This window comes from Sorex araneus, chromosome 5 (genome assembly GCF_027595985.1).
Source record: "Sorex araneus isolate mSorAra2 chromosome 5, mSorAra2.pri, whole genome shotgun sequence".
Taxonomy (NCBI): Eukaryota; Metazoa; Chordata; class Mammalia; order Eulipotyphla; family Soricidae; genus Sorex; species Sorex araneus.
The window spans coordinates 135,298,596-135,324,811 of record NC_073306.1 but is presented as its reverse complement, the minus strand read 5'-3'; the positions used below and the strand labels follow the sequence as shown (position 1 = coordinate 135,324,811).

Sequence of the window (26,216 nt, the reverse complement as noted above, 5' to 3'; positions counted from 1 at the left end):
AGAGCATTTGCCCCAGTGCACAGCACCTGGGAAGCATCCAGTGATGGTTAACTGGTCTCTTGACAGTTGTACCAAGAGAAGAATTTTACTTTGGCACAAGAAACACACCAAAGATCGCATTTCCTTGGCAATTTCAAGACAAACATGTGTTTGTGTTAAATCTGCGATTAGAGCAGCTTTGCTTGGACTAAGAATACTTGGTTTTCAGGAATATTGGCATTCGTGGCTTTGGGTTTTATTTTTTTTTTCCTGGCCAGATTTTTAGATATCTGGGGATAAATCAATTCTCGTCCTTACTATCTTTAGAAGTCTCTTCTGAGGACACAATTTTGTAGTTAAGCCAATGGAATCATTCCTTCCTTTATGACTTATATTTAGTAACATAGACCAGAAACTGGAAGAACAATATAAAAAATATCATCAGAATAGCTAGAGTTCACCCAACGCCCAGCACCTCCCAACTTGCAGTAGGCCCCTGATTAGAAGCGTTCCCTTAAATCCTCATCACCACACTCTGTCAAAGGCATATTGTCCTTTGCCCGTTTTACAGACACTCTGGGGCAGAGAAATATCAGCAACTGGCCCGGGTCCCATTCTGACTTCTTAAAAGTTAACCCGAGTCCTCTGAACCACAGCCCAAGCCCTTCACAATGAACGCTTCACCTGGGATGCCCTGGGAACAGACTCTCAAGCACATCCTTCCTCAGTGCAGCTGCCCCCTGCGCCGTCTCTGCAATATTAGGTTTTCCAGAGATCCCACGAGAAATCAATTCTGCATCACAAGGAGCTTCCCTTGCATGCCTGCTCCCCCTCTCTCTTCTCTCTGTCTCTCCTCTCTCTTCTCTCTTTCTCCTTCTCCCTCTTTCTTCTCTCCCTCTCCCTCTCTCTCTTCTCTCTCTCCCTCTTTCTCTTTCTCTCCCTCTCTCTCTCTCTCTCTTTTTTTTTTGATTTTTGGGTCACACCCAGCGATGCTCAGGGGTTACTCCTGGCTTTGCTTTGCACTCAGGAATTACTCCTGGCAGTGCTTGGGGGACCATATGGGATGCCGGGGATCAAACCCGGGTCAGCAGCATGCAAGGCAAACGCCCTCCCCGCTATGCTATCGCTCCAGCCCCTCTCTCCCTCTCCTTTCCTCTTTTTTCTCTCTTCTCTCTCTCCCTCTTCCTCTCTCTCCCTCTCCCTCCCTCCTTCTTTCCCTCTCTCCCTCCCTCCCTTCCTCTCTCTCTCTCTCTCTCTCTCTCTCTCTCTCTCAACTGCTGCCAACTCTTACACATTGTTTTCCTGGAAAGTCCCCTTGGCGTGTCATCTGTTTACTTTATGAGAAAACTTGTTTGATGGAAGCCAGATTCCTCCTGGGCTTCTCACGAGGATTTTTGCAGGACCCTGGGGCTCAGAGCGAGTCATCGGGGAGGGACTCTTGGTTCTTTCCACAGCCCAGCCAGGAAGGTGTGGAATCAGCCCCGTCTCTACAAGAGCAGAAAGCCGGGACCCTTTTACCCCACACACTGCGCTCAAGCACGCATTTTGTGTGTTTGTGTGCGTTCATGTTTCCAGAAATATCTTAGTCTTTTGTTAAACGTTTCTCTAAGGCTTCTGTTGACTGTCAGCTCCTTTCCCTAAATGAAAAATGTCCTTTTTGTGGGGAATGGGTGCGGTTGAGTCATGGCCAGTGATGCTCAAGGATTTACCCCTGGCTCTGCACTCAGGTGTCACTCCAGATGGTGCTTGGGGGACCATATGGGATGCCAGAGATCCAGCCTCGGTCAGCCGTGTGCCAGGCAAATGCCCTGCCTGCTGTACTATCTCTTTGATTCCAATTTTTTCTTCATTTTTATTGAGAAAAATCAAGTGCAAGTAGGTGCTTCATATTTCTCACCGGCTCCTGTTTTTTTGTTTGTTTGTTTGCTTTTTGTTTTTTGGGTCACACCCAGCGATGCTCAGGGGTTACTCCTGGCTTTGCATTCAGGAATTACTCCTGGCAGTGCTTGGTGGACCATATGGGATGCCGGGGATTGAACCCAGGTCGGCCGCATGCAAGGCAAACACCCTCCCCGCTGTGCTATCGCTCCGGCCCCTCACCGGCTCCTGTTTTATTCATTTACCACCTTCCTCCGCTTCCAATGTCTCCTAGACAAACTTCAAAGCCGAGGACAATTCACCAAGGGAACAGATGATTGCTATAATTGACCAATGAAGCAGAGACCAACAAACGAATCCCCCATTTTTTTTCCCAAATCACTGCATATGTGCTAATTTTTTGTTTATTTAAACACTGTGGTTTACAAAGTTGTTCATAACACAGTTCTTACAGGCGTTCAATGTTCCAACCCCCATCCCACGGCCAGGGGGACCCTCCCTCCACCATTGTCCCCAGTTTCCCACCTACCACCCCAGCCCGCCCCCTCAGCGGGGACAAAACGATTTATTTCTTATTGCTCATTACAACTAAATAGCCAGTGAAATTATAAAAATACTGCAGTAAAAGAATCTGCGAAATTGTTATGTCTCACCATGGGATCATTAAGTCGTTGTCTGAGGATTTACTGTTTGTTGCCACTTGAGCCTTCTGGTGATCGGTTCTGTTTGTTGAGCTCAGTTGGCTTCTGTGCTACTTTCCCACCTAATTTGGTAGTGTGGGATTCGGAGGGGGTCTCGCAGCCACGTGTGTGGCTACGACTCCAGGAGCTCCGGGGTCTGTAGAACTGGGCTGATGAGTGAGCACCGTGGCCGTTGTGGGATGTGGCTGTGGCTGTTGGGGCTTCCAGAAGTACAAGGGGTCGTGGGGAGGCAGCCCAGCCTCCACTCTGAGAAGACCCCCTCAAAGTTCTCAGCCTGAAAACTGGGGTACCTGGAACCTTTGTCAGTCTGGCAGCTCTGCAGAGGTCAGGCACGAATCAGTGAATCCGGCTGTTGACATGGGGGCAGTGTGGGGCATGGGGGTGGCTCCCGGAGCTGCGGTAGGGTGGGCACCAGGCTTGCCCACTTCCCCAAGGCGTCCCTGGGTTTTCAGCCAGAAGACCAGGGTACCTATGAATTTTAGGAGCTTGGGTTGCGTCTCTTCCTAGGAGAGCCGTGAGCCGGGGACACTGGGCCGATGAGTTTAGGTGACGGTGGCTGTGGGATGCCACGTGCTTGATTTTGAACGGCGCGTGCCATAGCATCTTTAAGAAAAATTCTATTTCCCACAGCCAAAAGAACAAAAGCAACTGTTTTTGGTGTGGATGTAGGAAGAAAGGGACTCTCCTTCACTGCTGGTGGGAATGCCGACTGGTTCAGCCCTTTTGGAAAACAGTATGGGTGCTACTCAAAAAATTAGAAATTGAGCTCCCATTTGACCCAGCAATACCACCCCTGGGAATATATCCCAGAGAGAAAAAAAAAGTGTAGTAGAAATGACATCTGCGCTCGTATATTCATTGCAGCCCTCTTCACAATAGCCAAAATCTGTAAAAAAAAAAAAAAACTAGTGCCCAAGACCAGATGACTAAGAAACACAATGGAATACTATGTAGCTGTTAGAAAAGATGAAGTCATGAAATTTGCATATAAGTGGATCAACATGGAAAGTATCATGTTAAGTGAAATGAGTCAGAGAGAGAGGGACAGACATAAAAAGATTTCTCTCATCTGTGGAATATAAAGTAACAGAGTGGGAGACTAACACCCAAGAGTAGTAGAGATAAGGACCAGGAGGTCTGGAAACTGGCCTCACATGCTGGGGGAAAAAGCAGCAGAGACAGAGAAGGGAGCACCTAGTAGAGGATGTCGGGAGGACCCGTTCAGGTTGAAAGCTGTGTGCTGAAAGTTGACTATAGACCAAACATGAAGGCCACTCAATACCTCTATTGCGAACTACAACATCCAACGGGAGAGAGAACAAAAGGGAATGCCCTGCCGCAGAGGCAGGGTGGGGTGGTGGGGGATGGGATGGGGGTGGTGGGAGGGATACTGGGACCATTGGTGGAGGAGAATGGGCACTGGTGGAGGGATGGGTAAACTTCACTGTATGAGTGAAATGCAAACACAAAACTTTGTAAGTTTGTAACTGTATCTCACAGTGATTCACTAATTTAAAAAAAGAAAGAAAAATTCTATTGTTATCAGCCATGCAGTAGAACAGCTTTAGGCACAGCTGTAACCCCTGTGCATTGCCAGGTGTGACCCAAAAAGCAAAAAAAAAAAAAAAAAGAGTTCCGGTCGCAGAGTCTCACGAGATTGGCCCGTGGCCCAACTCCTGGAGGGCGGCCCCACTCCCGCTACCTCCCTTGCCCTGGTCAGCTGTGGGAGGCCGCAGCCCTGTGACTTCCCCCACCCCCTAGCAGCAGCGTGGCTGTCACACCCGCGCGGCCCAGATGCCCGCTCCCTCCCCCACTCTGCCCCCGTGCTCCTGAGGCCGAGAACCAAGTGTCGAGGTGAGGTGCGGGCCCTGCTCTTGGCTCTCGTTAGCGGGAAATCAAAACTCAGTGGCTTGGGTTCCAGTACGCATGAGTAACTTTTTCACTTTCCAAATTTCTTTTTTCAAAATGACCGACAGAGCCCAGCACCCCTCCTGCCTCTCAGCTGAGTCGCCCACCCCGTGGCAGGGCCCGTGGGTGCTGCTGTCTTTCATCGTGTGCGTTCACCGACTTTCCGTCCAGACTTCACCCCGAGGGTGAAAACACCCAGATGCACCCTTCGAACTGTGACTTGATCTCTTTGGGGTTGATTCCTGTATCCCCCCCCCCCCCGCCTCCGGGGACATGTGGCCAAGTCCAGAGATAGTCGTGATTGTCCTGGCAATGCAACACTTGGGGACGCTACAGGCGTCTAGTGAGAGAGGCTGGGGGTGCTGTCCAGGACCCTGCAAACACACCGTGGGCATCCCCATAAAGAATCACCCAGCATGTGGGGCCAGAGAGATAGGCCAGAGGGAAGGTCATTTGCCAGGTTCAATCCCTGGCATCTCCTAGGTCCCCTGAGCACCACCAGGAATGATCCCCTGAGCACAGGGAGACGAGTTAGCCCTGAGCACCCCTAGATGTGACCCCCTCCAAAAAAAAATAAATAAATAACGACACCCCCCCCCAAAGGTGAATAGTGACCAAGTGGAAAGACCCCACCCTGAACCCCAGCTCAGTGTCCCAGCTGGAACCACGCCCACTGACCTCTCCCAGATGACCAAGGGTGGTGACAGTTCCGAGTGTTGCTAGTAAGCGCCTGCTGTATGCTTTACACGGAGACTGGCTTCCCTTCTTCTCCATCAGCAACCCCAGCACCCCGTCTGCTCTGTGGCTCCCAGGCAGGGGGCAGGCGGGGAGGGCGGCGTGGTGTCCCGTCTACACCGGCTTTGTGCGGACGGCGCCGGCAGTGCATTAGGCACCCTTGAGTTTCCTCGCTCGGCTGAATAACCGCTGTGTGTGTTTATGTTGACAGTCGACTTGGGAATAAGTGTCCAGCAGGACACTGGGGACGCTTCTTCCCCCCCGACAATGGGGCTCGGCGCGGGCGCAGACGCCAAGGCCAGCGGAAAGAATCTCGGGCCAGAAGCCAGAACCCAGCCACCAGCTGCTAGATCGAATTTCTCCTTGACTCTCTCTCGGCCTGTACCAGGACGTACCCGAGACCGCGCCTCGGATTCATCGCGGGCACCGGGGACGCTTGATGTCAGCCCCCAGAAGCCTCCGGGGAACAAAGACCCAAGTGAGAGCCCGGGTCTTCCGGCGGCAGCTGCACCCCGGCCCGACCCGGATAAAAGCCCAGAGTGCAGCCCGGCCCGCGGAGACGGCAGCTCCGTCCGTGCAGAGTTGGGGGGAGAAGCCCCCGCCAAGCCCAAGGACTCCAGCTTTTTGGACAAACTCTTCAAGCCGGACAGGGGACAGGCAAAGGCACCCTCGGAGAACAACACCCCAGAGGCCGCCAGCCTCCAGCCTCCAGCCCAGCCCGCCGACACCCCGGGACCAGCCACGCAGTGCAACCATGGCTCTGCCCAGACGGTAGGTGCTGGGTGCTGAGGGGAGTGGGGGGGCCCCCAGGGGTGTGGATGCGGCTCAGCCAACCCCAACCGCCCGGCCAACCCGCTGAACAGATAAGATATTCAGCCGAGGGTCTCAGACCCCAGCTCTGTGGGCAGAAACATGTGCTGAGACCTAAAACTGCGGGGGCATCCGTTTTGTGTGGGTGAGAGGAGGGGGCAAGGGTGTGTGCACGCAACTGGTCCCCGCGTTTCTCAAATATGGCAGAGGCGGGTGCACGGTCATCCCTGGTTTGGCAGAGGAGGGAAGGCATCAGCAGTGGGAAAAAGTGGTACCTGGACATCTCCAATGCCCTGTAGATCTCCTGGCCTTGTTCGCATCCACCAGCCCTGAGATCCCAGCCCAGATGGCTGGAAACTGTCTTTTGCCTTATATTGCAGCTGAAATAGAGAAAGAAATTTTTACAGCTCTGGGAAAATTCCTTATGCATTAGCTCTTCTTGAAGAAGCTGAAGCTCTTTGTCAAAATTAGATAAAAAAAAAAAAAAACCAGCAAGGATTGGGCTGGAGAGATAGTAGAGAGGGTAAGGAACTTGCCTTGCGAGCGGCCAACCTGGGTTCCATTCCCAGCATCCCATATGGTCCCCGAAGCATCACTAGGAGGGACTCCTGAGCTCAGAGCCAGAAATAAGCCCTGGGCACAACCGGGCATGGCCACAAATAAAAACAAAAAAGCAAGAATTCCCCCAAACCAGTTGGTCTTTTTTTGAGTGAAGAAAGACAAATTCCTTTTTATCTTTAAAAGTGTGCTTGCTTGGGCTGGAGTGATAGCACAGCAGGGAGGGCGTTTGCCTTGCACGCGGCCGACCCGGGTTCGATCCCCAGCATCCCATAGTGTCCCCTGAGCACCGCCAGGGGTAATTCCTGAGTGCAGAGCCAGGAGGAACCCCTGTGCATTGCCAGGTGTGACCCAAAAAGCAAAAAAAACAAACAACGACAACAGCAAAGTGTGCTTGCTTTTAACCGAAAGAAAACATGTTGTACTTCCGAAGAAGGACCTATAAATTGATGCGTTGTATGGGAAGGTACTAGTTCATAGACTTTTAAACGAGAGTGATGTTCAAAGCCAGCAATAAAGTCAAGTGCCTGTGGGTTGCGGTGAGAAAGGGAGGGTGGTGGGGGGAATGTTTTATTTCATGAGGTCTTGTGTTGTGGCTGTTGATCTAGTTCCTCCCACAAACTAAGGGGGGGAGAAGGCAAAAGATAGGAGAGGTCTTTGGGGTATTGGTGGGTGGAAGCAGGTGATGGGTGTGGTACTGGAGCAATGCATACATGAAACTATCATGGACAGTATTGTAAATCACCATGCAGCAATCAAGAATGAGGTGCGGGACCCCCAAGGGCCTGGACCAGTGATTACCACGGTCCTGGTTATTGTTTGCCACGTGATATATATTTCCGTTATACCTGTTCCGTGCCATGCACTCTACACATATTACTATTATTGTGATGTTCCTTAAGGAAAATGAAGTATTGCGTTAATCTGTGGCTTTAATATATCCAGGTTGGTGTCAAGAAGTATATTGTGATTATTGGGTACCAGCTGAAAATTCTGGGTCGTTGAAATTGGGGACAGATAATAAGGCTATTACCCTTGTCCTTCTGGTTATTTTGCTTTCTTTTTTTTTTCTTTTTGGGTCTTACCTGGTGATGCTCAGGGGTTATCCTGGCTCTGCACTCAGGAATTACTCCTGGCGGTGCTCAGGGGACCATATGGGATGCTGGGAATCGAATCTTGGTCGGCCATGTGCAAAGCAAATGCCCTACCCACTGTGCTATTGCTCCAGCCCCTATTTTGCTTTCTTTTTAAAAACACTTGAAATCGGTGTATATCGTTTCTTACTCCTCTTGGGTCCTTTCTTCCTGCCCCTCCACACCCTCTGTCCAGAGACTCTTAGTTCTGTCAGTGTCCACTGGTTTGCTTATTCACTTACAAAGCAATGCCTAAGGGGTCCAGGTTCACTCCTAGTCAATACTCGGCCAACCTGGGCAGAGATCCAATGCAGACACTCAAGGACATGGCATGATTCCGGCCCACAGTGCCAGGGGTCACCAGGACCACCCCTCACAATGCCCCGTGGGGCCTCGTTGGAACCAAGTCAGGTGTGTGCTCCTATGCTCTCTCCCTGGACCCCATGGTGAATTTTTATTTTAGGGGGGGCTTCATAACAGTTCTGTCCTTACTTTGTGCACATCTGCAATCATTCCATACTTGAGGGATCCCATTTGTCTGTCTTTGCCTCCCACAATCTTCCTGAGTAGCATCAATTTTGCTACAAATGGGAAGAGGTGCACTTAAAAAATATAATAATAACTAAGCAGGGGCTGAATCAATAGCACAGCAGGTAGAGCATTTGCTTTGCATGCAGACAACCTGGGTTCAATTCCCAGCATCCCATGTGGTCCCTTGAACACAGCTAGGAGTAATTCCTGAGTGCATGAGCCAGAGTAACCCCTGTGCATCGGCGAGTGTGACCCCAAAAGCAAAAATAATAACAATAACAATAATGATAATAATAACTGAGCAGTATTCCATTGTGTCAGCATGCCACCTCCTCTGCCCCTGGTCCTCTCTGAATGGTCTTTTCCTTGTCTCCATGTCTGACCTTCTGTCAGTGACCCTGGGGCCCATCTCATCACTGCTGCATTCTTGTCTTGTACATTTTGACTCCAAAACCTGGGTCTCAGAATGTCTTCAGGCATCCTTACCAACAGGACCACTTGCATAGTTTTCTTCCAGGACAGTCGGAAACTGTCTTACTGAGTGTGACATGGGTGACCGTGGGCACAAGGCCCTGGGGCAGCCGGGAGGGCAGAGACTGGGTCCAGCCCAAGGAAAAGAAGAGAGACATTGTCGTGGTTGAAGGGCCAAGAGCTCAGGTCGGGGAGGCCAAGGGGTCAGAGACTGCCCAGACCTCAGGAGCATGAGCCCCCCTGGCCAGAAACATTCTGTGCCGTGAAAAAATCAGGAACTAGAAGTTTTGGGGCTTTTCATACCATGGAACTAAGGACTATGAACATGGCACCAATACTCATGACTATTCTAGAAATGGTATGGGGGTGGAGGATGGTGGGAGATGCTCACGTAGCTGTGCTCAGGGACTACTTCTAGCTCTGTGCTCAAGGGTCACTTCTACTGGTATCTGGGGGCCCATCTGCAGGGCAGTGATTGAGCCCACGTTGGCTGCATGCGAGACGAGTGTCTCACCTCCATAGTCTCTCTCTCTCTCTCTCTTTCTCTCTCTCTCTCTCTCTCTCTCTCTCTCTCTCTCTCTCCTCTCTCTCTCTCTCTCTCTCTCTCTCTCTCTCTCTCTCTCTCTCTCTCTCTCTCTCTCTCTCTCTCTCTCTCTCTCTCTGGCCCTAGATGGGGAAACTCTTGTGGAGGTCTCGTCACTGGGCCTGTGTCCCAAGGCTAGTCTACGGCTGAGACGCTTTGAGGAGCCACTTTCCTTCTCCTGGGTCAACCCAAGTCATTCATCGCCCATGTTAGGAAAAGGGGGTGGGGACACTCTGGAGCCAGGTTTTGCCAAGTTGGTGTCCCTGACAGAGAACCTCGGGGACACATTTCAGGGCGAGGAAAGAATCCCAAAGGGAGATGTGAGGCACGAGATGAGGACTTGGGTGGAGAATGTGGGCTCAGTCTGATAGATTTCAGGCTTGGTGTGAGCTGAAAATCAGAGTAGGGGCTGGAGCGATAGCACAGCAGGGAGGGAGTTTGCCTTGCATGCGACCGACCCGGATTCGATTCCCAGCATCCCATGTGGTCCCCCCAAGCACCACCTGGAGTAATTCTTTTTTTTTTTTTAATTTATTTATTTTTAATTAGTGAATCACCGTGAGGGTATAGTGACAGATTTATACACTTTTGTGCTTATGCTTCCCTCATACAAAGTTCGGGACCCCATCCCTTCACCTGTGCCCATTCTCCACCACCAGTAAACCCAGCATCCCTCCCACTCTCCCCAGTCCCATCTCCCCCCCCACCCCACCCTGCCACTGTGGCAGGGCATCCCTTTCTGTTCTCTCTCCACCTGGAGTAATTCTTGAGTGCAGAGCCAGGAGTAACCCCTGAGCATCGCCGGGTGTGACCCAAAAAAAAAATCAGAATAATCTCTCAGCTGACCCTGTCTGGCCGTCCTTGCTGAATACAGTAGTCACTTTTTGAGATACACCCGTGCCTGTTTGCCTGTCACCCCAAACTGTCATTGCTTCTCAGTAGTCTCATCAGCATTTCAAATATTGAGCTGTGGTTAAAAGCACAGGCATCGAGGCAGTGAGATAGCACAGAGATAAGGTACTTGCCTTGCACGTAGCCCACCCAGTTGGGTCCCCAGCATCCTAAATGGTCCCTGGAGGGGCTGGAGCGATAGCACAGTGGGTGGGGCATTTGCCTCTCTGTGACATTCTTCTCTGCACAGCCCTCAGAAAGTGTCACAGAGAGAGCCTCGCTCCCCGGCTTCCCCCGTGCAGAGAGAAATATCTGTGTATTCATCCCCAAGTTCTTAGGGGACACCAGGCTCCGGCCTGTCAGCTGCCCTCCTGCTAGCTCCTGCTGGATTGGAATTCCAGCCACAGACCCGCGCAGGCACAAATGGGGAGAGAGATGCCCCCCGCCCCCCCGTTTCACTGGGTGGGGGGCGGGGGTGGGGAACACACAAATCTTCTGTGTTTTCAGAACGACAATCTTATTTTTGTGCCTTATAAAACTACATTCAGAGCATAGTATCATTAAAACAAGGCCAGGATTCATGCACAAATGAAGCCTTGACTACACGGGCCAAAGAAAAGATAAATTATATGCCTGAAAGATTTCTCTGAGCTGTGATTCACACAAACCAACGTGTTGGCAGAGATGAGGGTTGTTGTTTTTTTTTTTTTTTCAATTTTTCTCTGCTCCCCACCACTGAACCAGATCTGTGAGATACAGATTTAAGAGATTGATTCCCAAAGAAAAGGGTTGCGGAATGCAGTTTGGACCTTTATCAGTTCATAATTTTTAAAAGTTGCCTAACATTGCATTTCTGTGGCCAACTGGTTCTTCCAGGATGGGGGGGGGGCAGGGGGAGGGGGGTGAGAGGGGCTTGTTACCAAAGCACCAATTTATGGGATTTAAACAAGAAGATTCCTTTTCTTCTAAACGCTTAATAACATTCGGCCGTTGTTCTTTTATATTTGAAAGATAACTCATGGCCTTCATCCTTCTAGATCATTCGGGCAGTCTGTGAGAGGCAAGTTGTAGCAGGAAGGTGATAACTGGATCCTAGTTAATTCAGGCTACAGATATGAAGGGCAGTAATCTGTGTTTTAGCTTTCTCTCCTGCATATCTGTCTCTCTCTCTCTAGTCTCTTTGACACTCTCTGACTCTCTGACTCTCTCTCTGACACTCTCTATCTCTGACTCTCTCTCTTACTCTCTCCCTCTCCCTCTCTCTCTCTCTCTCTCTCTCTCTCTCTCTCTCTCTGACTCTCTCTCTCCCTTCATCCCTCCCCCTCCCTCTCTTTCTCCTTTGAGCTTTTTGTTACCCCCCAAAATCAGCTGTGGTCCAAGTAGTCACAATGTCTCCCAATGCCTCCCCTCCCCCTCCCGTGGGTCCAAATGGGTGAGTTTTAGCCTGGAATGGAGACCCTCCCCTCTCCCGACTTCCAGGGGCCCCTCCTACGCGGCTGCTTGAGTTTGACCGTGGCCGTTGGGATACTCGCTGGGCCTGGCGAGTCCAGGCTGCCCCAAGCCGCACTCGCCGTTGACACCAGCAGCAAAAGCCAAAAGTTCATCCGTTTTGTCCACAGTCTGTCCCCACCTACCTCGCGGTCACTCAGCCCGCGCCTGCCCGCTGGGAGGACGGGGCTGGAAGAACCAAGATGCCCGGGGCTGGAGAGAGAGGGTGGTGGGACACTTGTGCTTCTGCCACCACATACGGTCCCTGAACCCTGCCAGGAGTGACCCCTGAGTGCAGGGCCAGGAGTCAGCCCTGAGCACTGCTGGGTGTGACCCCCACGCAAAAACAAAACGGAGTCCTAAAGTAGTGGTTAAAAGCACAGGCATCAAGGCAGTGAGATAGCACAGAGATAAGGTACTTGCCTTGCATGTAGCCCACCCAGTTGGTTCCCAGCATCGTAAATGGTCCCTGGAGGGGCGATAGTGCAGCGGGTGGGGCGTTTGCCTTGCACGTGGCCGACCAGGGTTCAATTCCCAGCATCCCAAATGGTCCCCCAAGCACTGTCAGGAGTAATTCCTGAGGGCAGAGCCAGGAGTAACCGCTTTGTATCACGCCAGGTGTGACTCAAAAAAGAAGAAAGAAGAAAGAAAGAAAGAAAGAAAGAAAGAAAGAAAGAAAGAAAGAAAGAAAGAAAGAAAGAAAGAAGAAAGAAAGAAAGAAAGAAAGAAAGAAAGAAAGAAAGAAAGAAAGAAAGAGAGAAAGAAAGAGAGAAAGAGAGAGAGAAAGAGAGAAAGAAAGAGAGAAAGAAAGAGAGAAAGAAAGAGAGAAAGAAAGAGAGAAAGAAAGAGAGAAAGAGAGAGAGAAAGAGAGAAAGAAAGAGAGAAAGAAAGAGAGAAAGAAAGAGAGAAAGAAAGAGAGAAAGAAAGAGAGAAAGAAAGAAAACGGTCCCTTGAGCCCTCCTAGGAGTGATCCCTGAGCCTAGAACCAGGAGTCAGCCCTGAGCACAGCTGGGTGTGATCCAAAAAGCAAAAGTGAGGGAATGACTCAAGCACAAACATTACAGTCGGGTGCTATTGGTTTTAGCTCTGCCACGGGCTTCCACTCACTGCATGACCTTGGGCGGGGTAACTCTCCTCTGGAGCCTCAGTTTCCTCACTGGGAAAGTGAGAATCATAATAGCTCCAGGCAGGGATTGACATTATGCATCCTGTGGATGTCGTAGGTACGGAGGCATTGCCTTTTGAACAAAAGAAAATGTAACTCTTGCTCGCATCCTGGGTGTTTAGTCTCTGGCCCCACCTTTTAGTTTTTTTTCTTTCCCTTCCGTAGTAGTCCGCCACTAAAGTCCCCAGGCAAGGCGCAGGAAGACTGACACAAGTGCACAGCAAAGCAGGATTGTACATGCCCCCAGGCACGAATCCTAATTTGGATTTCAAAAAACTTGTAAGGAGGGTGCAAGAGTTATAGAATGATGGGGGCTGGAGCGATAGCACAGCAGGGAGGGGCGTTTGCCTTGCATGCGGCCGACCCGGGTTCAATTCCCAGCATCCCGTGTGGTCCCCTGAGCACTGCCAGGAGTAATTCCTGAGTACATGAGCCAGGAGTAATCCCAGTGCATCGCCGGGTGTGACAAAAAAAAAAAAAAAAAAAAGCAGGGGCTGGAGCGATAGCACAGCAGGTAGGGCGTTTGCCTTGCACGAGGCCGACCTGGGTTCAGTTCCCAGCATCCCATAGGGTCCCCTGAGCACCGCCAGGAGTAATTCCTGAGTGTGGAACCAGGAGTAACCCCTGTGCATCGCCGGGTGTGACCCAAAAAGCAAAAAAAAAAAAAAAAATTAAACAGCTGGAGGGGCTGGAGCGATGGCACAGCGGGGAGGGCGTTTGCCTTGCACGCGGTGGACCCGGGTTCGAATCCCAGCATCCCATATGGTCCCCTGAGCACCGCCAGGGGTGATTCCTGAGTGTATGAGCCAGGAGTAACCCCTGTGCATTGCCAGGTGTGACCCCCCCCAAAAAAAAGAAAAAATAAAGAAAGAAAGAAAGAAAGAAAGAAAGAAAGAAAGAAAGAAAGAAAGAAAGAAAGAAAGAAAGAAAGAAAGAAAGAAAGAAAGAAAGAAAGAAAGAAAGAAAGAAAGAAAGAAAGAAAGAAAGAAAAAGAAAAAGGATTGTTGAATGCTTTGGAGGAGAAGGGCATTGCAACGTGCACGCACACAAGCCCACCTCCTCAGTCTGATCATTCAGGCTCTCCCAACCTTTCCTCTGCCTGATTTTCCTCTTGTTCTTGAAATTTCTCCACCTGACACAGCCAATATCTGACCCCCGCCCGCACTGTCTGTTGCTCAGCATTTTCTCCTCCTTTATCTCTTTGTGTGTTTGTCAAAAATTACTTTGCCTCAAGTGCCAACTTCTCCACAAAACACTAGCTTTTCCCACCCTTGGGTGGTTTCCTATGACACAAATCCCTCTTGCATTTTTTTTTTTTTGGCCTGTAGTAGGGTAAGTCAAATTCTGTGATAAAATCAATTTCAAGAAACCATCACATAGAATTGCCAGAATTTACAAGGGGATTCCTGTCGTTTTACCATTTTACAGATGAAGAAATCAAAGTTTCAGATAAACCAAGTTACTTGATGTGAGCTAAAAAACAAAGAAAGAACATCTACCCCCAAAGATGCGTGCCGGCCATCAGATCTTACCAGTCATTTAAAATAAGATAGTAATGATGGGACGCTGGGTATTATTTCATGAGGAAATGCTCTTTAAAAATGTCGGTATGCGCTGAAATCGGAGATAGCAAGCTCTCCACAAATTTAAATTTTAAAAATGCATGAGCTCATTCTAGACTTAGAAGGCCATGTGAATTGTGTGCTTTTAATTTTGTTTTGTTTGTCTGACAGCCACGAGGCCAGTCCATTATCATAGATAAAGGAAACGGCCAAGTCCCCCAAAAAGTCCATCTTAAATCAGTCAAGTCTGGGATTAAGTCGGGTTCTCAGCTCTAAAACTCTTAAGTTTGAAAAATTCTGTGAATTTTGCCCATAGAAACATCTGGCATGGGTCTAAACAGTTAGCACAGAAACATTTGAAATGCTTACTGCAGCAACAGCAATGCTCAGTATAGAACAAGTTGGCTGTGTAGTCACATTCTACCGGTCACCAGCTGTTACTGTATCACTGTCATCGATTTGCTCGAGCGAGCGCCAGTAATGTCTCCATTCGTCCCAACTCTGAGATTTTAGCAGCCTCTCCTCACTCGTCCTTCCAAACGGTGCCGTATTGGAGGCTCTTTCAGGGTCAGGGGAATGAGACCCGTTATTGTTACTGTATTTGGCATATCGAATATGCCACGGGGAGCTTGCCAGGCTCTGCAGTACGGGCGGGATACTCTCGGTAGCTTGCTGGGGTCACCAGCTACCTGGTAAGATTTTTAAAAAATAATAAACATCCCCATCTTTTAACAACTATTCCTATACTATGTTGTAAATGTGTTGTATATCTTATAATAACACAACAAGGCAGATATGCTTATTATCATTCGATGAGGAAGCTAGGACTTGGAGAACTTCAGTTGATAATTCAAGGCCATACGGCTAAAGCAGTGGCAAAAACACAATAAAATCCATCGGCTGCCAAAGTCTGTTGCACTCCATCTTTTGAAAACCTTTTATTTTCAACCACAAAATAAACCTAGTGCCAGAACTGGGGGCAATCGAAAGACTTCCCAATTTGGGGGCAATCAACAGTTGTCAGGCAAGATATTTAAAGCCTCTTTTGCAAATTGTCATAAACCTGGAAACAAGGAACACAATACACCAAAGAGCTCCACAATGCTAGGGGATTTGAGCAGAGTATCATTTAGCATCCTTTGGTGTTTGGTATGTAGCATGCCTTTGGATTTGAGCAGAGTATCATTTAGCATGCCACCAAGAGTGGCTTCCTGGGACAAATGTACATTGGAAGAATTCTCAAGGGTGAGACGGGGAAGGGGACAGATTGGCCCAACAGCATCACAGCATCCAGATGCTTCTATCTCCCTTCCCCAATTCAGGGACTGAATTGGTTCACATGCTTGTCCCTTGTTGGCCACCACTTTTCTGAGTAGGGTATCACCATAAGGTGCTATCAAGCAAAGAGTTTCCGACGCCTACCCGTTGTGACACAGGAGCTTCATGCCTCTGTGCTAGGTGCAAGGAGGGTCTGAAAGATTTCTTCAGCAAAAAACAGATGATCAGGTAAGATGATTGCACGTGACAGGAACCGGAGATGCTTCCCATCCAACTCCTGATGAGGAGATCAAGGGGCGAGAGGAGTCAGCAGGTGTTGGGGAGCACTCCCCTCATCCCCACCACCCGCTCATTGATGCGGCTGTCCTCTTCCTGCGGTTCTTAGGCAAACTGGACTCTACCCCTCTCAAGAACTAGAATGTACCCCTTGGCCCGATACACACACACACACACACACACACACACACACACACACACACACACATGCATGAAGTGAAGAATTCACAAAGGAATTCAATTCTTACAGCGTCTAACAAGACGGGTTGTTTGTTTCTTACTCTCTTCTATTCTGTTTTGTTCGATAGCTTTTAATGGTGGTGTTGAATCACTAAATTATTTTCCCATCTACTCATTGCCCCGCTCTGTTGTTTGAAAAACCCGAGTCTAGCATAATCACCCTTCTGCATGGAGACAGTGAGCCCAAGTTGAGACTCTTTCCTGCATGACTGGGTATCCCCACACCTGGCATGGTGCCTGGCGTGTGTAGACACACAGGGATGTTTGTTAGCAAATCTTTGGCAGGAAGGCACACGCTCAGTCTCTGATGTCTTAATTGACCACCTAGATCACTAGATAAGTATATCAGTGTAAAAGTATACTATTTTATTTTATTTTTGTTTGTTGCGGGGGCCACACCCAGCCATGCTCAGAGCATATTCCTGGCTCTGTGCTCAGGAGTTATTCCTGGCATGCTCTGGGTGCATGTGGGGTGCTGGGGATCGAATTTGGATTGACTAAATACAAGGCAAACACCCTCTGCACTGTACTATGGCTCTGGCCATATATGCATATAATTTTATTCATTCATTCATTCATTTTGGGGTCACACCTCGCAATGCTCATGGCTTTCTCCTGACTGCACTCAGGAATTACTCCCGGCGGTGCTTGGGGGACCCTATGGGATGCTGGGAATCAAATCTGGGTCTACTGCATGCAAGGCAAACGCCCTCCCCACTGGACTAACACTTTGGCCCTCTCATGCATATAATTTTTTTTTCTTTTTGGGTCACACCCGGCGATGCACAGGGGTTACTCCTGGCTCTGCACTCAGGAATTACTCCTGGCGGTGCTCAGGGGACCCTATGGGATGCTGGGAATCGAACCCGGGTCGGCCGCGTGCAAGGCAAATGCCCTACCCGCTGTGCTATCACTCCAGCCCTCATGCATATAATTTTTTAAGTCTTAAACTTTACCTGCTTTTCAATGAACAAGTCAAAGTTTAGAAATTTATGGACAGAATGAGCACAATTTTACCCAAAAGGCCTTTTTAAAAATTCCAGCACTGTTTGTAAGAGATAAACTGGGCCCATCTGGAAGATTCATAGGCGGGCTTTTCCCTACGGCTATAGTACACTACGGTACATACAGCGGTATGCATGTATGCATGTGCTATGGGTATAGCATAGTCCCACTGAGCATGGCAGACAAGGATGACATCAGAACAGAAATGTTGGCCTCTGGAGAAAGCCATAACTTGGTGTTCAATAGGAAAAGCTCATTTCAAAGTAATCAAAGAAGAATTATTCTTTTTGGGGGGTGGGGGAAATACGATGGCCATCTGCCTAACCACACGTACCCATAAAGAGGGCTGTGGAATTACAACCTGCAAATTAGTAGCAATAGCGGCTCCAGTGCTGGGATAATGGACACACTCAAGGTTTCCCTTTGCTCAGTGAGTGAAACTCTGCTTTCTCCTGAGTCTAAAGTTCTTCCACCTTGCGTGAAAAGGAGGGAGGGCGCCAACTACAAATTAGACCATTTCCTCATTCCTCCACTAGGGTGCACTGTGAGGCTGGAAACTGGCTCCAGGGACTGGTCCAAGCAGCGACACTAATTCTAGTGTCCAGAGAGCGCGGGCAGTGCCTGGGTCGGAAATCACACTGACATTTAAATATGTGCATATTTTTAAATAAATAACAGGAAGATGTCCAGCGAAGGCGCACTAGCCTCCCACCAGCACTCAGAAAGAGACGTCGTCCTTTTGAGGAAGGGCTTTATTTACGGCCTTTCATCGCTGGCATTCCTCATGCCTGTGCTATTTGTATTATTTTCCATTTCCCCCCACTCCACCCTGGACTCTAAAGATGGATTTTTTTGGGGGGACCCATTGATGTGCATTGAGCAGGAACCATTGGGGAAAATAAAAACGCAGATGACCTACAGGGTAAGCCTCTCCTCGGTTTTTTGGGGTTTTTTTTCACCACTTTTGTCGGAATTTTTTTTTAATCCCAAGTGTTTTGAGTACCCCCTCCATATTTTCAGTCATCTGTGCCCTTCGCGCTCCCTGGACTTACTCGTTTGCTTGCTTTCTTAGACAAATCAGAAGGACGCATTCTGTGTTCTGGAGCTAGACAGAACAGTCTACTTTTCTTAACAGTCTCTTCTCTCCCAGACTCTGATCGCAGCTCTGTGCGCCCAAAAGAGGAAAAGTAAAAAGACCTGCTAAAGGCCTGGAGACCGTTATTGTCTCGCAAATGAGGCTTTTGTGTGGCTGGGGAGGGAAGCTGGGCCAGGACTTCCCTCCCAGGTAGGCTGTGGGTCAGATTTCTAACAGAAGGGGCCGCGGGGTGATGGGTGTCTGTGCTTCCATCTTTCCGACAGACTTCCTGGTGTTAAACCGGGGTTAGGCGCCGCCTCTAGGTACCAACTCTGCATTGTGTCGTTCCCCTCCCCCTCCCCCCAGTCCATCACCCCAGGTGCGCAGCGCTGAGGGAAGTCAACTCTCCGCATACCCGCAGACAGGCCTTGGTGGGCCTGGACCCTCCTGCCTTCACTTGGGCCCCCTTCACCTGCAGCCCTGGCTTCCCCGAGGCGGGAATCCCGTGTCTGGTGGAAAGGACAAGCCGGGAGCTCCATCTGGGTTTTATTGGAAGGAATCAAATGATGAGAAGGCAGCCTGTTTTTCAGCCTGACAAATAGCAATCCCCTAACCGTGTTCCTGTCTGTTTGCCCTTTGAAGCCAATCAAAATGTGTGTGTGTTTGGGGGGGCCGGGGAGGGGGGGAGAACCAAGGCCTTTCCACCAGATGAAAAAGTAGCCGACACCGTGAACACTTGTTTGCTTCAAAGTTCCCAGATATCTTCTCCTCGAACATTTGTTTTGCTGTTGAAATTTTTCTGTTTGCTGAGAAAGATCTGGAGGTCTGAGGAGGATGGAGATGACCCTCCCCATAACCTGAATATTTCAGGCGTGGGACAGAACGGGGTGAGGGTGGGGGACCCTTGAGTTGACTTGCTCCCCAGGCTGGCTGGTGGCAGTTGGGCCTTCTGGCTGTTTTATGAAAATGGCAATTCCTTGTCTACCTTTTGTTTTCATTTTTACTGGGCAATACTGGTTAAAAGTAAATTATGAAATCACGGATGCATCTACCAGTGGCCCCCAGTAGATAATGTTTGTATTTTGAAAGGCATCTTTCTAGGGCTTCTTTGTCAAACCCAAATATCAATGCATAATCCTATTTACAGAGCGTGTAATGTGCTCTGTTCTGTTCTCTTGTTATTTATTTGAGGACAGGGTGGGGGTGGGGGGGCTGCATCCAGCAGTTCAACTCTCAGAAGGGGAATTACTGGGGGCCAGAGAGCTAGTACAGTAGACAAGGTGTGTGCCTTGCACATGGCTGACCCGGGTTCGATTCCCAGCTCCCCATAGGGTCCTGGAGCCCATCAGGAGTGATCCCTGAACGCAGAGCCAGGAGTCAGCCCTGAGCACTGCCAGGTGTGTCCCAGAAAGGAAACGAATGGAATTATTGGGTAAAGAGGGTATGCTTGGGGCTGGAGTGATAGCACAGCGGGTCGGGCCTTTGCCTTGCTCGTGGCCGACCTGGGTTCAATTCCCAGCATCCCATATGATCCCCTGAGCACTGCCAGGGGTGATTCCTGAGTGCAGAGCCAGGAGTAACCCCTGTGCATCACCAGGTGTGACCCAAAAAAAGCAAAAAAAAAAGAAAGAAAGAAAAAAAGAGGGTATGCTTAAGATATTCTGAATAGGGGCTGGAGTGATAGCACAGCGGGGAAGGCCTTTGCCTTACACTCGGCCGACCGGGATTTGATTCCCAGCATCCCATATGGTCCCCTGAGCACCGCCAGACAGGGGTAATTCCTGAGTACAGAGCCAGGAGTGACTCCTGTGCATTGCCAGGTGTGACCCTAAAAGCAAAAAAGATATTTTGGATAATGCCAAATCACTCTTTACTGGAATTGAATTCTTTTATTCACCTATTAGCAAGGCCTGATAAAGTGGCTGCTTTAACTATCTTCCCAGCCTCTCCCCAAAAAATGTTTTCCAGCATTTAGATTTTTTTACTTCCACAGGGAAAAAAATTTAAATTTCCAAGGGGATATAGTACTGGGGTTAAGGCACTTGCCTTGGAAGTAGCTGACCCAGCTGGATCCAGCCGGCCCTGCCTGGCATGACCCTTCCCCCGCCACACACACACACACACACACACACACACACACACACACACATACTCACGCACACACAAAGAAAAATGAAATTTTAAAAAATTTTGCCACACCCAAGAAAGCTCAGGAATTACTCCCGGCGGTGCATGGGGGATCCTGTGGGATGCCGGGAACCGAACTTGGCTCAGCCCCATGCAAAGCAAGTGCCCTACCCTCTGGACCCATAACTGTATGGGCCTCTGGCCCAATACCTCCTTTTCCACCTTGAAAGGTTAAGTTCATGCGTGTGAAGTCATCCGAAGCCGCCTCTCCCTCGCCCCCAGCAGAGCTGTCTGCAAACGGGCAGCCCCACCTCTGGGTCAGCACCCTGAGCTGGACTCAAACCCAAGGCCCGCCCCAAAGCCCACTGTAGCAGGTGTCTGCCCGCCCGTTTCCCTCTCGCCCTCTCGCCCCTGGCACCCTCCCACCTCCCCTCTGTTCCTGCAAATCACCCGGTTCTAGACCATCATGTGGGCGGAGCCTGCGGCTTGCACCCTTGGGGAAGAGTTTCTGCTCCACCCAGCAAATTTCTCTGGACTCTAAGCAGCTGAGTGAGTCGATAGCAAACGCTCCTGGAAGCTGTTGGGTCGTTTCCAGTTCGGGTCTCTCAGAGGAATCAGTTTTCCATCCGGCCGGCTGAGACTTGAGCTTAAGCTTTGGTTGCTTCACTGGTTTGGGTTTAGGGGCCACACTCGGCGGTGCTCAGGGGGAACTTCACCCCTGCTCTGCCTCATGGCTCTGCCCCATGCCTCAGCTGGGCTCCTCCGAGCCCCAAACCTACTGTCTCTGTTTAATTGAATCACCGTGAGCTGCAGTTGCAAAACTTTCATGTGTGAGTTTCAGCCGTACAATGCTCAAACACCCATCCCCCACCAGCGCACATTCTCCACCACCAGTGTCCCCCGTATCCCCCCTCCCATCCCACCCCTCCCCCTGCCTCTATTGATGTCAGTGGGCCCCACAGGTGACTTATGTGAAGCAGGGAGGAGAAAGATGGTCACTTTCTCCCCATCCGTCTCCGCCTCCCGGGACCCAAAGTTACTGGGTTCTTGTCTCGCCTCGCAGAAAGGAATTTCAGGAATAGACAAGCAGCGAAGTAAATAGATTTTATTTGGAGGGTGTTTTGAAGGTGTGCAGGGGGAGAGAGGGAGAGAGAGAGAGAGAGAGAGAGAGACGCACTCAAGAGTGAACGCGGGCTTCTCCAAGGGCAGAGAGAGCCCCTACACACATCCCAGCATTGGACATGAAAGCATGAAAGTACACATCTCAAGGGGGGAGATGCGGGCGACACGTGTGCTCACACACTGCATGTGCTCGGCCGCGTGGGCACAAGCAGCACATGGGCTCGGGCAGCATATGCGCGCGCTTCCTTTGTTCAAAGTGGCTGTTATAGGGTTTCTCCAACCTGCCCCCACTTGGGGCTTCTTCCCAGGTAAAAGTCCGTTGCTAAGGAGGTTACCAGCGAGGTTGGAAGTGGTGATGTTCTTTGGGCTGAATCACTAAAGTTAATCAGGTTGAGGGAGCGGTCTGAGGGAATTTGAAGAATTTCCTTCATGGGGAGGGGTCCAATCTCCCCAGGGTCTTATCCGTATCCACAAAGTGGATCAGCCTTGGAATTTTCCTCCCAGAAGTTTTTGAAGACCTGTTTCATTGTCCAGGGCCTTTCTTATCTACCTGCCTATATCACGATGGCAGACACTTTCCCCCATACTGAGAGGCCATCACGTTGGGTCCTTTATCTACTTTCAGCACACATCTCCCATCCTGAACGATCCCTCCAACCATCGACTTAGTGATCCCTTCCCTATCCCAGCTGCCTTCTCCCCCAGCTCATGAGGCAGGCTGCCAACCATGGAGCAAGCTTCCTGGCCCTTGTCTCTACTGTCCTTGGGTGCCAGTCTCCCATTATGTTATTTTATATTCCACCAATGAGTACAGTCCTTCTATGTCTGTCCCTCTCTTTCTGACTCATTTCACTTAGCATGATACTCTCCAGGACCATCCATTTATAGGCAAATTTTATGACTTCATCTCTCCTAACAGCTGCATAGTATTCCATTGGGTAGATGTACCAAAGTTTCTTTAGCCAGCACTCGGGTTGTTTCCAGATGCTGGCTACTGTGAACAGTGCTGCAGTGAACATACAGGTGCAGATGTCATTTCTCCTGTGCTCTTTTGCACCCTCGGGACATATTCCCAGAAGTGGTGTTGCGGGGTCATATGGAAGCTCAATTTCTAGTTCAAACCTCCTTCTTAAGTTGGCTCCGTCTGTCCTCCCTGTGGTGCTCCCCTGCCCCGTGTCTACCAGCCCCTTCTACCTTAGTTGAACTGACTCTCTTACCCCCACCCCCCACCCCTGCCCTCCCAAAGCCGCCGCACTCTCTCCTTCTTCTGAGCTGTTCCATCTCTTTCTTCAGGCTGGACTTCTGCCAGCCCCACCTCCCCACCTGGGACCTTGGCCCCAGGGCCCAGGACAGACTCGGCTTAGCCTCATGCCTCCCCCGGCCTCCTGGTCTGTCCCCTCAGGCATAGTGGACACAGGTAAACTCCGGGAGGAGTCTACGAGTCTCTGTATCTGAGTCCCAGCTCCTCAAATCCGGATGTTACTGGTCTGGGGCCGGGGTTTCAGGGAAAGGGTGCAGGCATTTTTTTTTATTCATCCATTTTGCTTTTTGGGTCTCACCCGGCGATGCACAGGGGTTACTCCTGGCTCTGCACTCAGGAATTACTCCTGGCGGTGCTCGGGGACCATATGGGATGCTGGGAATCGAACCCGAGTCGGCCGCGCAAGGCAAACGCCCTCCCTGCTGTGCTATCACTCCAGCCCAGGGCGCAGGCATTGAGACCCCACAGAGCGACTCAGAGTCGGCAGTGGAATTAATTCCCAGCCTTTTCATCAGAGGGCTTGGCCCGCCCTACCAGCCTCTTCCACTAGGAGGCAGGAAGCTTCCAGAAAAAAAAGAGAGAGAGGAAAAAAAAAAAAAGAAGGAATATCTGTGATTCAGGGCCCGCTCTGGGGCTGTGCGGCAGAAAGAGAAACAGCAGCAACTGGTGGCCACTGAATGTCCACGCCGCACGGCGCCTTGTTCTAAATCCCTTCTGGGGATTATCCCATTTGCTCCCCAACACTCTCAGAGCAGCTGCTGGCCTGGCCGAGAAGTCAAGCTCCACACAGCTGGGGGCGGGGGGGGCGGGGGAGGCAGGAGCAGGTGTGGGGTGGGCCGGGCAGGGCTGGGGTGCAGGCAGAGCCCGGCAGAGTCAGGATCCTCCGTTGCTTGGGAAGATGAGTGCCTCAGTGGGCGGAAATGAAGCAGCTTCTTCTTTTTTGTTTTCTGGTCCAGCGACACCTCAACTCAACCCAGAACAACAATTCTCCCTCGACTTTATTCTTGGCGCCACTTTCTTCTTCTTTTAACTTTTCTTTATTGACTCACCATGAGATAGGCCCTTCCAAAGCTGTTCGTGATTGGGTCTCAGCCATACAGTGTTCCGACACCCAGCCCTGCACCAGTGTCCCCAGGTTCCCTCCCATCACCCCCCACCCCCTGCCGCTACCCCCTCCTGCCTGCCTCTATGTGCCACTTTCTTAATAACTCTTCAAGATCACTGTATCACTGTCATCCCATTGTTCATCAATTTGCTCGAGCGGGCACCAACCAGTAGCATCTCCATGGTGAGACTTGTTGTGACTGTTTTTGGCATATCAAATACGCCATGGGGAGCTGCCAGGCTCTGCCATGCAGGCGGGATACTCTCGGTAGCTTGCCAGGCTCTCCGAGAGGGATAGAGGAATCGAACCCGGGTCAGCCGTGTTCAAGGCAAACGCCCTACCCGCTGTGCTCAAGATAATATATATTTATGTTTATATTATTTAAATATATACATATCACAGCAGAGTAAAGCAGATAGGGTTTCATGTTAACTCCAGGTAAAGGCAGTGGTCTAGGAGGGGAGCAACCCCAACAGGAACCCCCAATTAATAGGAAGTGGACGGGGAGAGGGAGGAAAAATGACCCAGGCAGCAACGAAGGAACAGATCAGTCGTGATGGGGAAAGACACAGTCCCTCCACCCGACGCAGATGAGTTCTGACAGAGAAGGACGTTGAAAGAGTCAGTATCAATGTCTTCCATATGTTTGAAAGTTAAGCAGAGGCACAGAAGGTACGTTTTTAAAATGATTCTTCTTGGAATGGAAATTGCAACGTTTGAAGTAAAAACCATACTGAATACAAAAGTGTTTCAAAGGGAGAAACGCTCTCTCTTTGCGTAGAATAGAATTGCACGGAAATTCAAAGTTATTTACACACTTTGGTATGATATGATTTGATGTTTATACTAAGATAATAAATATATAAATTAGTACAAATGATAGGATGCTTTGGAAAGTGGAGGCATTTCAAATTACGGGCATCAAAGAGGAAAATCAAACTTCCCACTGGTTCTAGTAATAAACCATAGCAAGGGGCCTGTCAGGGCTCATGAAATTATTTCTTAGGTTTTAATATTTATTGATTTATCATATTGGTAATGCATAATACTTACGATACAAAATACTATGGGATTTTGTAAGCATAGACTTGACCATGGCCACCACCAGGCTCTGCGGGATGGCACTCATCGCAGACTGGACAATGCTGGCAATAGCGATGGTCCAAGAAGAAATGGAATTTTCATTTATTTGAAGGAAGGTGGGTCTGAGCCACACCCAGAGTGATCAGGACTAAGTCGTGGCTCTGTGCTCAGGGATCGCTTCTGGCAGGTCATGTGATCACAGATCCCAGTTCAATTCCCCAGCGCCCCCTTGGTCCCCTGAGTGGTATTTTTCAGAAGAAGAAAGACAGGGTCAAGAAGAGGACCCGTGGGCTGGGGCTCAAGCTCCACGTGTAAGAATTCAGGCCAGTCCCTAGCACCGCAGGGTCCCCCAAACCTGCAGCCAGGAGGAGCCCTGAGTACTGCCACCAGAGGAGAGGGAGGGAGAGGAGGGGAAGGGAGGGGGAGAGGAGGAAGGAAGGGGAGGGGAAGGGGAGGGGAAGGGAGGGGGAAGGGAGGAGCGAAGGGGAGGGGAAGGGAGGGGAGGAGAGGAGGGAAGGGGAGGGGAAGGGAGGGGGAGGGGAGGGGAAGGGAGGGGAAGGGGAAGGGAGGGGGAGGGGAGGGGAAGGGAGGGGGAGGGGAGGGGAAGGGAGGGGGACGGGAGGAGGGAAGGGGAGGGGAAGGGAGGGGAAGAAAGTGGAAGGGAGGGAGAGGAGAGAGAGGAGGGGAGTAAAGGGAGGAGAGGGGGGAGGGGAGGGGATAGCATCTGTCTCTCGGGTACTTCTGCCTCTCTGCCACCTGCAAGGAGCCACACAGTGGGGTGGGCGGGGCTAGAATAGCAGTTGGAGTCGTTGTTAGTGGAAATGATTGATTCCCAGGCTAGCCAGTGAGTTTGCTCCTTCGTTAGTAACCACTGAGCTTCTCCTATCCCATGACTCGGCGCGCTGGGAAAGCAGAGGTTCTACCAGCATCTTCCAAAGTGGACGAGACCGTCCCCCAGGTGGCAGGGGAGGGGGGTGGCGGGAACAGAGAGGGTAGTCGTCGTCGTTGGGTGCAAGGGAGGAGGGGCAGACTTCCGGTGGGCGTTGAATAACTATCTTCTCCGAAATGGGCGACAAGCCAGCTCAGTTCGGGAGCCCGTGTGCTCCCCGGGGGCTCTCCTGGGTGCTTCTGCCCGCTGGGCTCGTAGTTCAGTGAGGGGGTTCAGAGACGGGGGGCTTCTCAGGTCCGTGGTGCCAGGAATGACTCAGGTTGTCCTGGCGGTGCTTGGGGCAGTGCTTGGAGCACCCCGAA

General features: G+C 50.4%; 1 protein-coding gene across 1 annotated transcript in view; it reads left to right on the top strand.

Moving 5' to 3' along the window:
• The window catches only part of BCAS1 (brain enriched myelin associated protein 1), a 98,530-nt gene that overhangs the window by 7,419 nt on the left and 64,895 nt on the right, over positions 1-26,216 (top strand). The window contains exon 3 of the mRNA XM_055140408.1: positions 5,413-5,972. Coding sequence (XP_054996383.1) covers positions 5,413-5,972 — 560 coding nt within the window. The remainder of the gene's footprint in view (positions 1-5,412; positions 5,973-26,216) is intronic.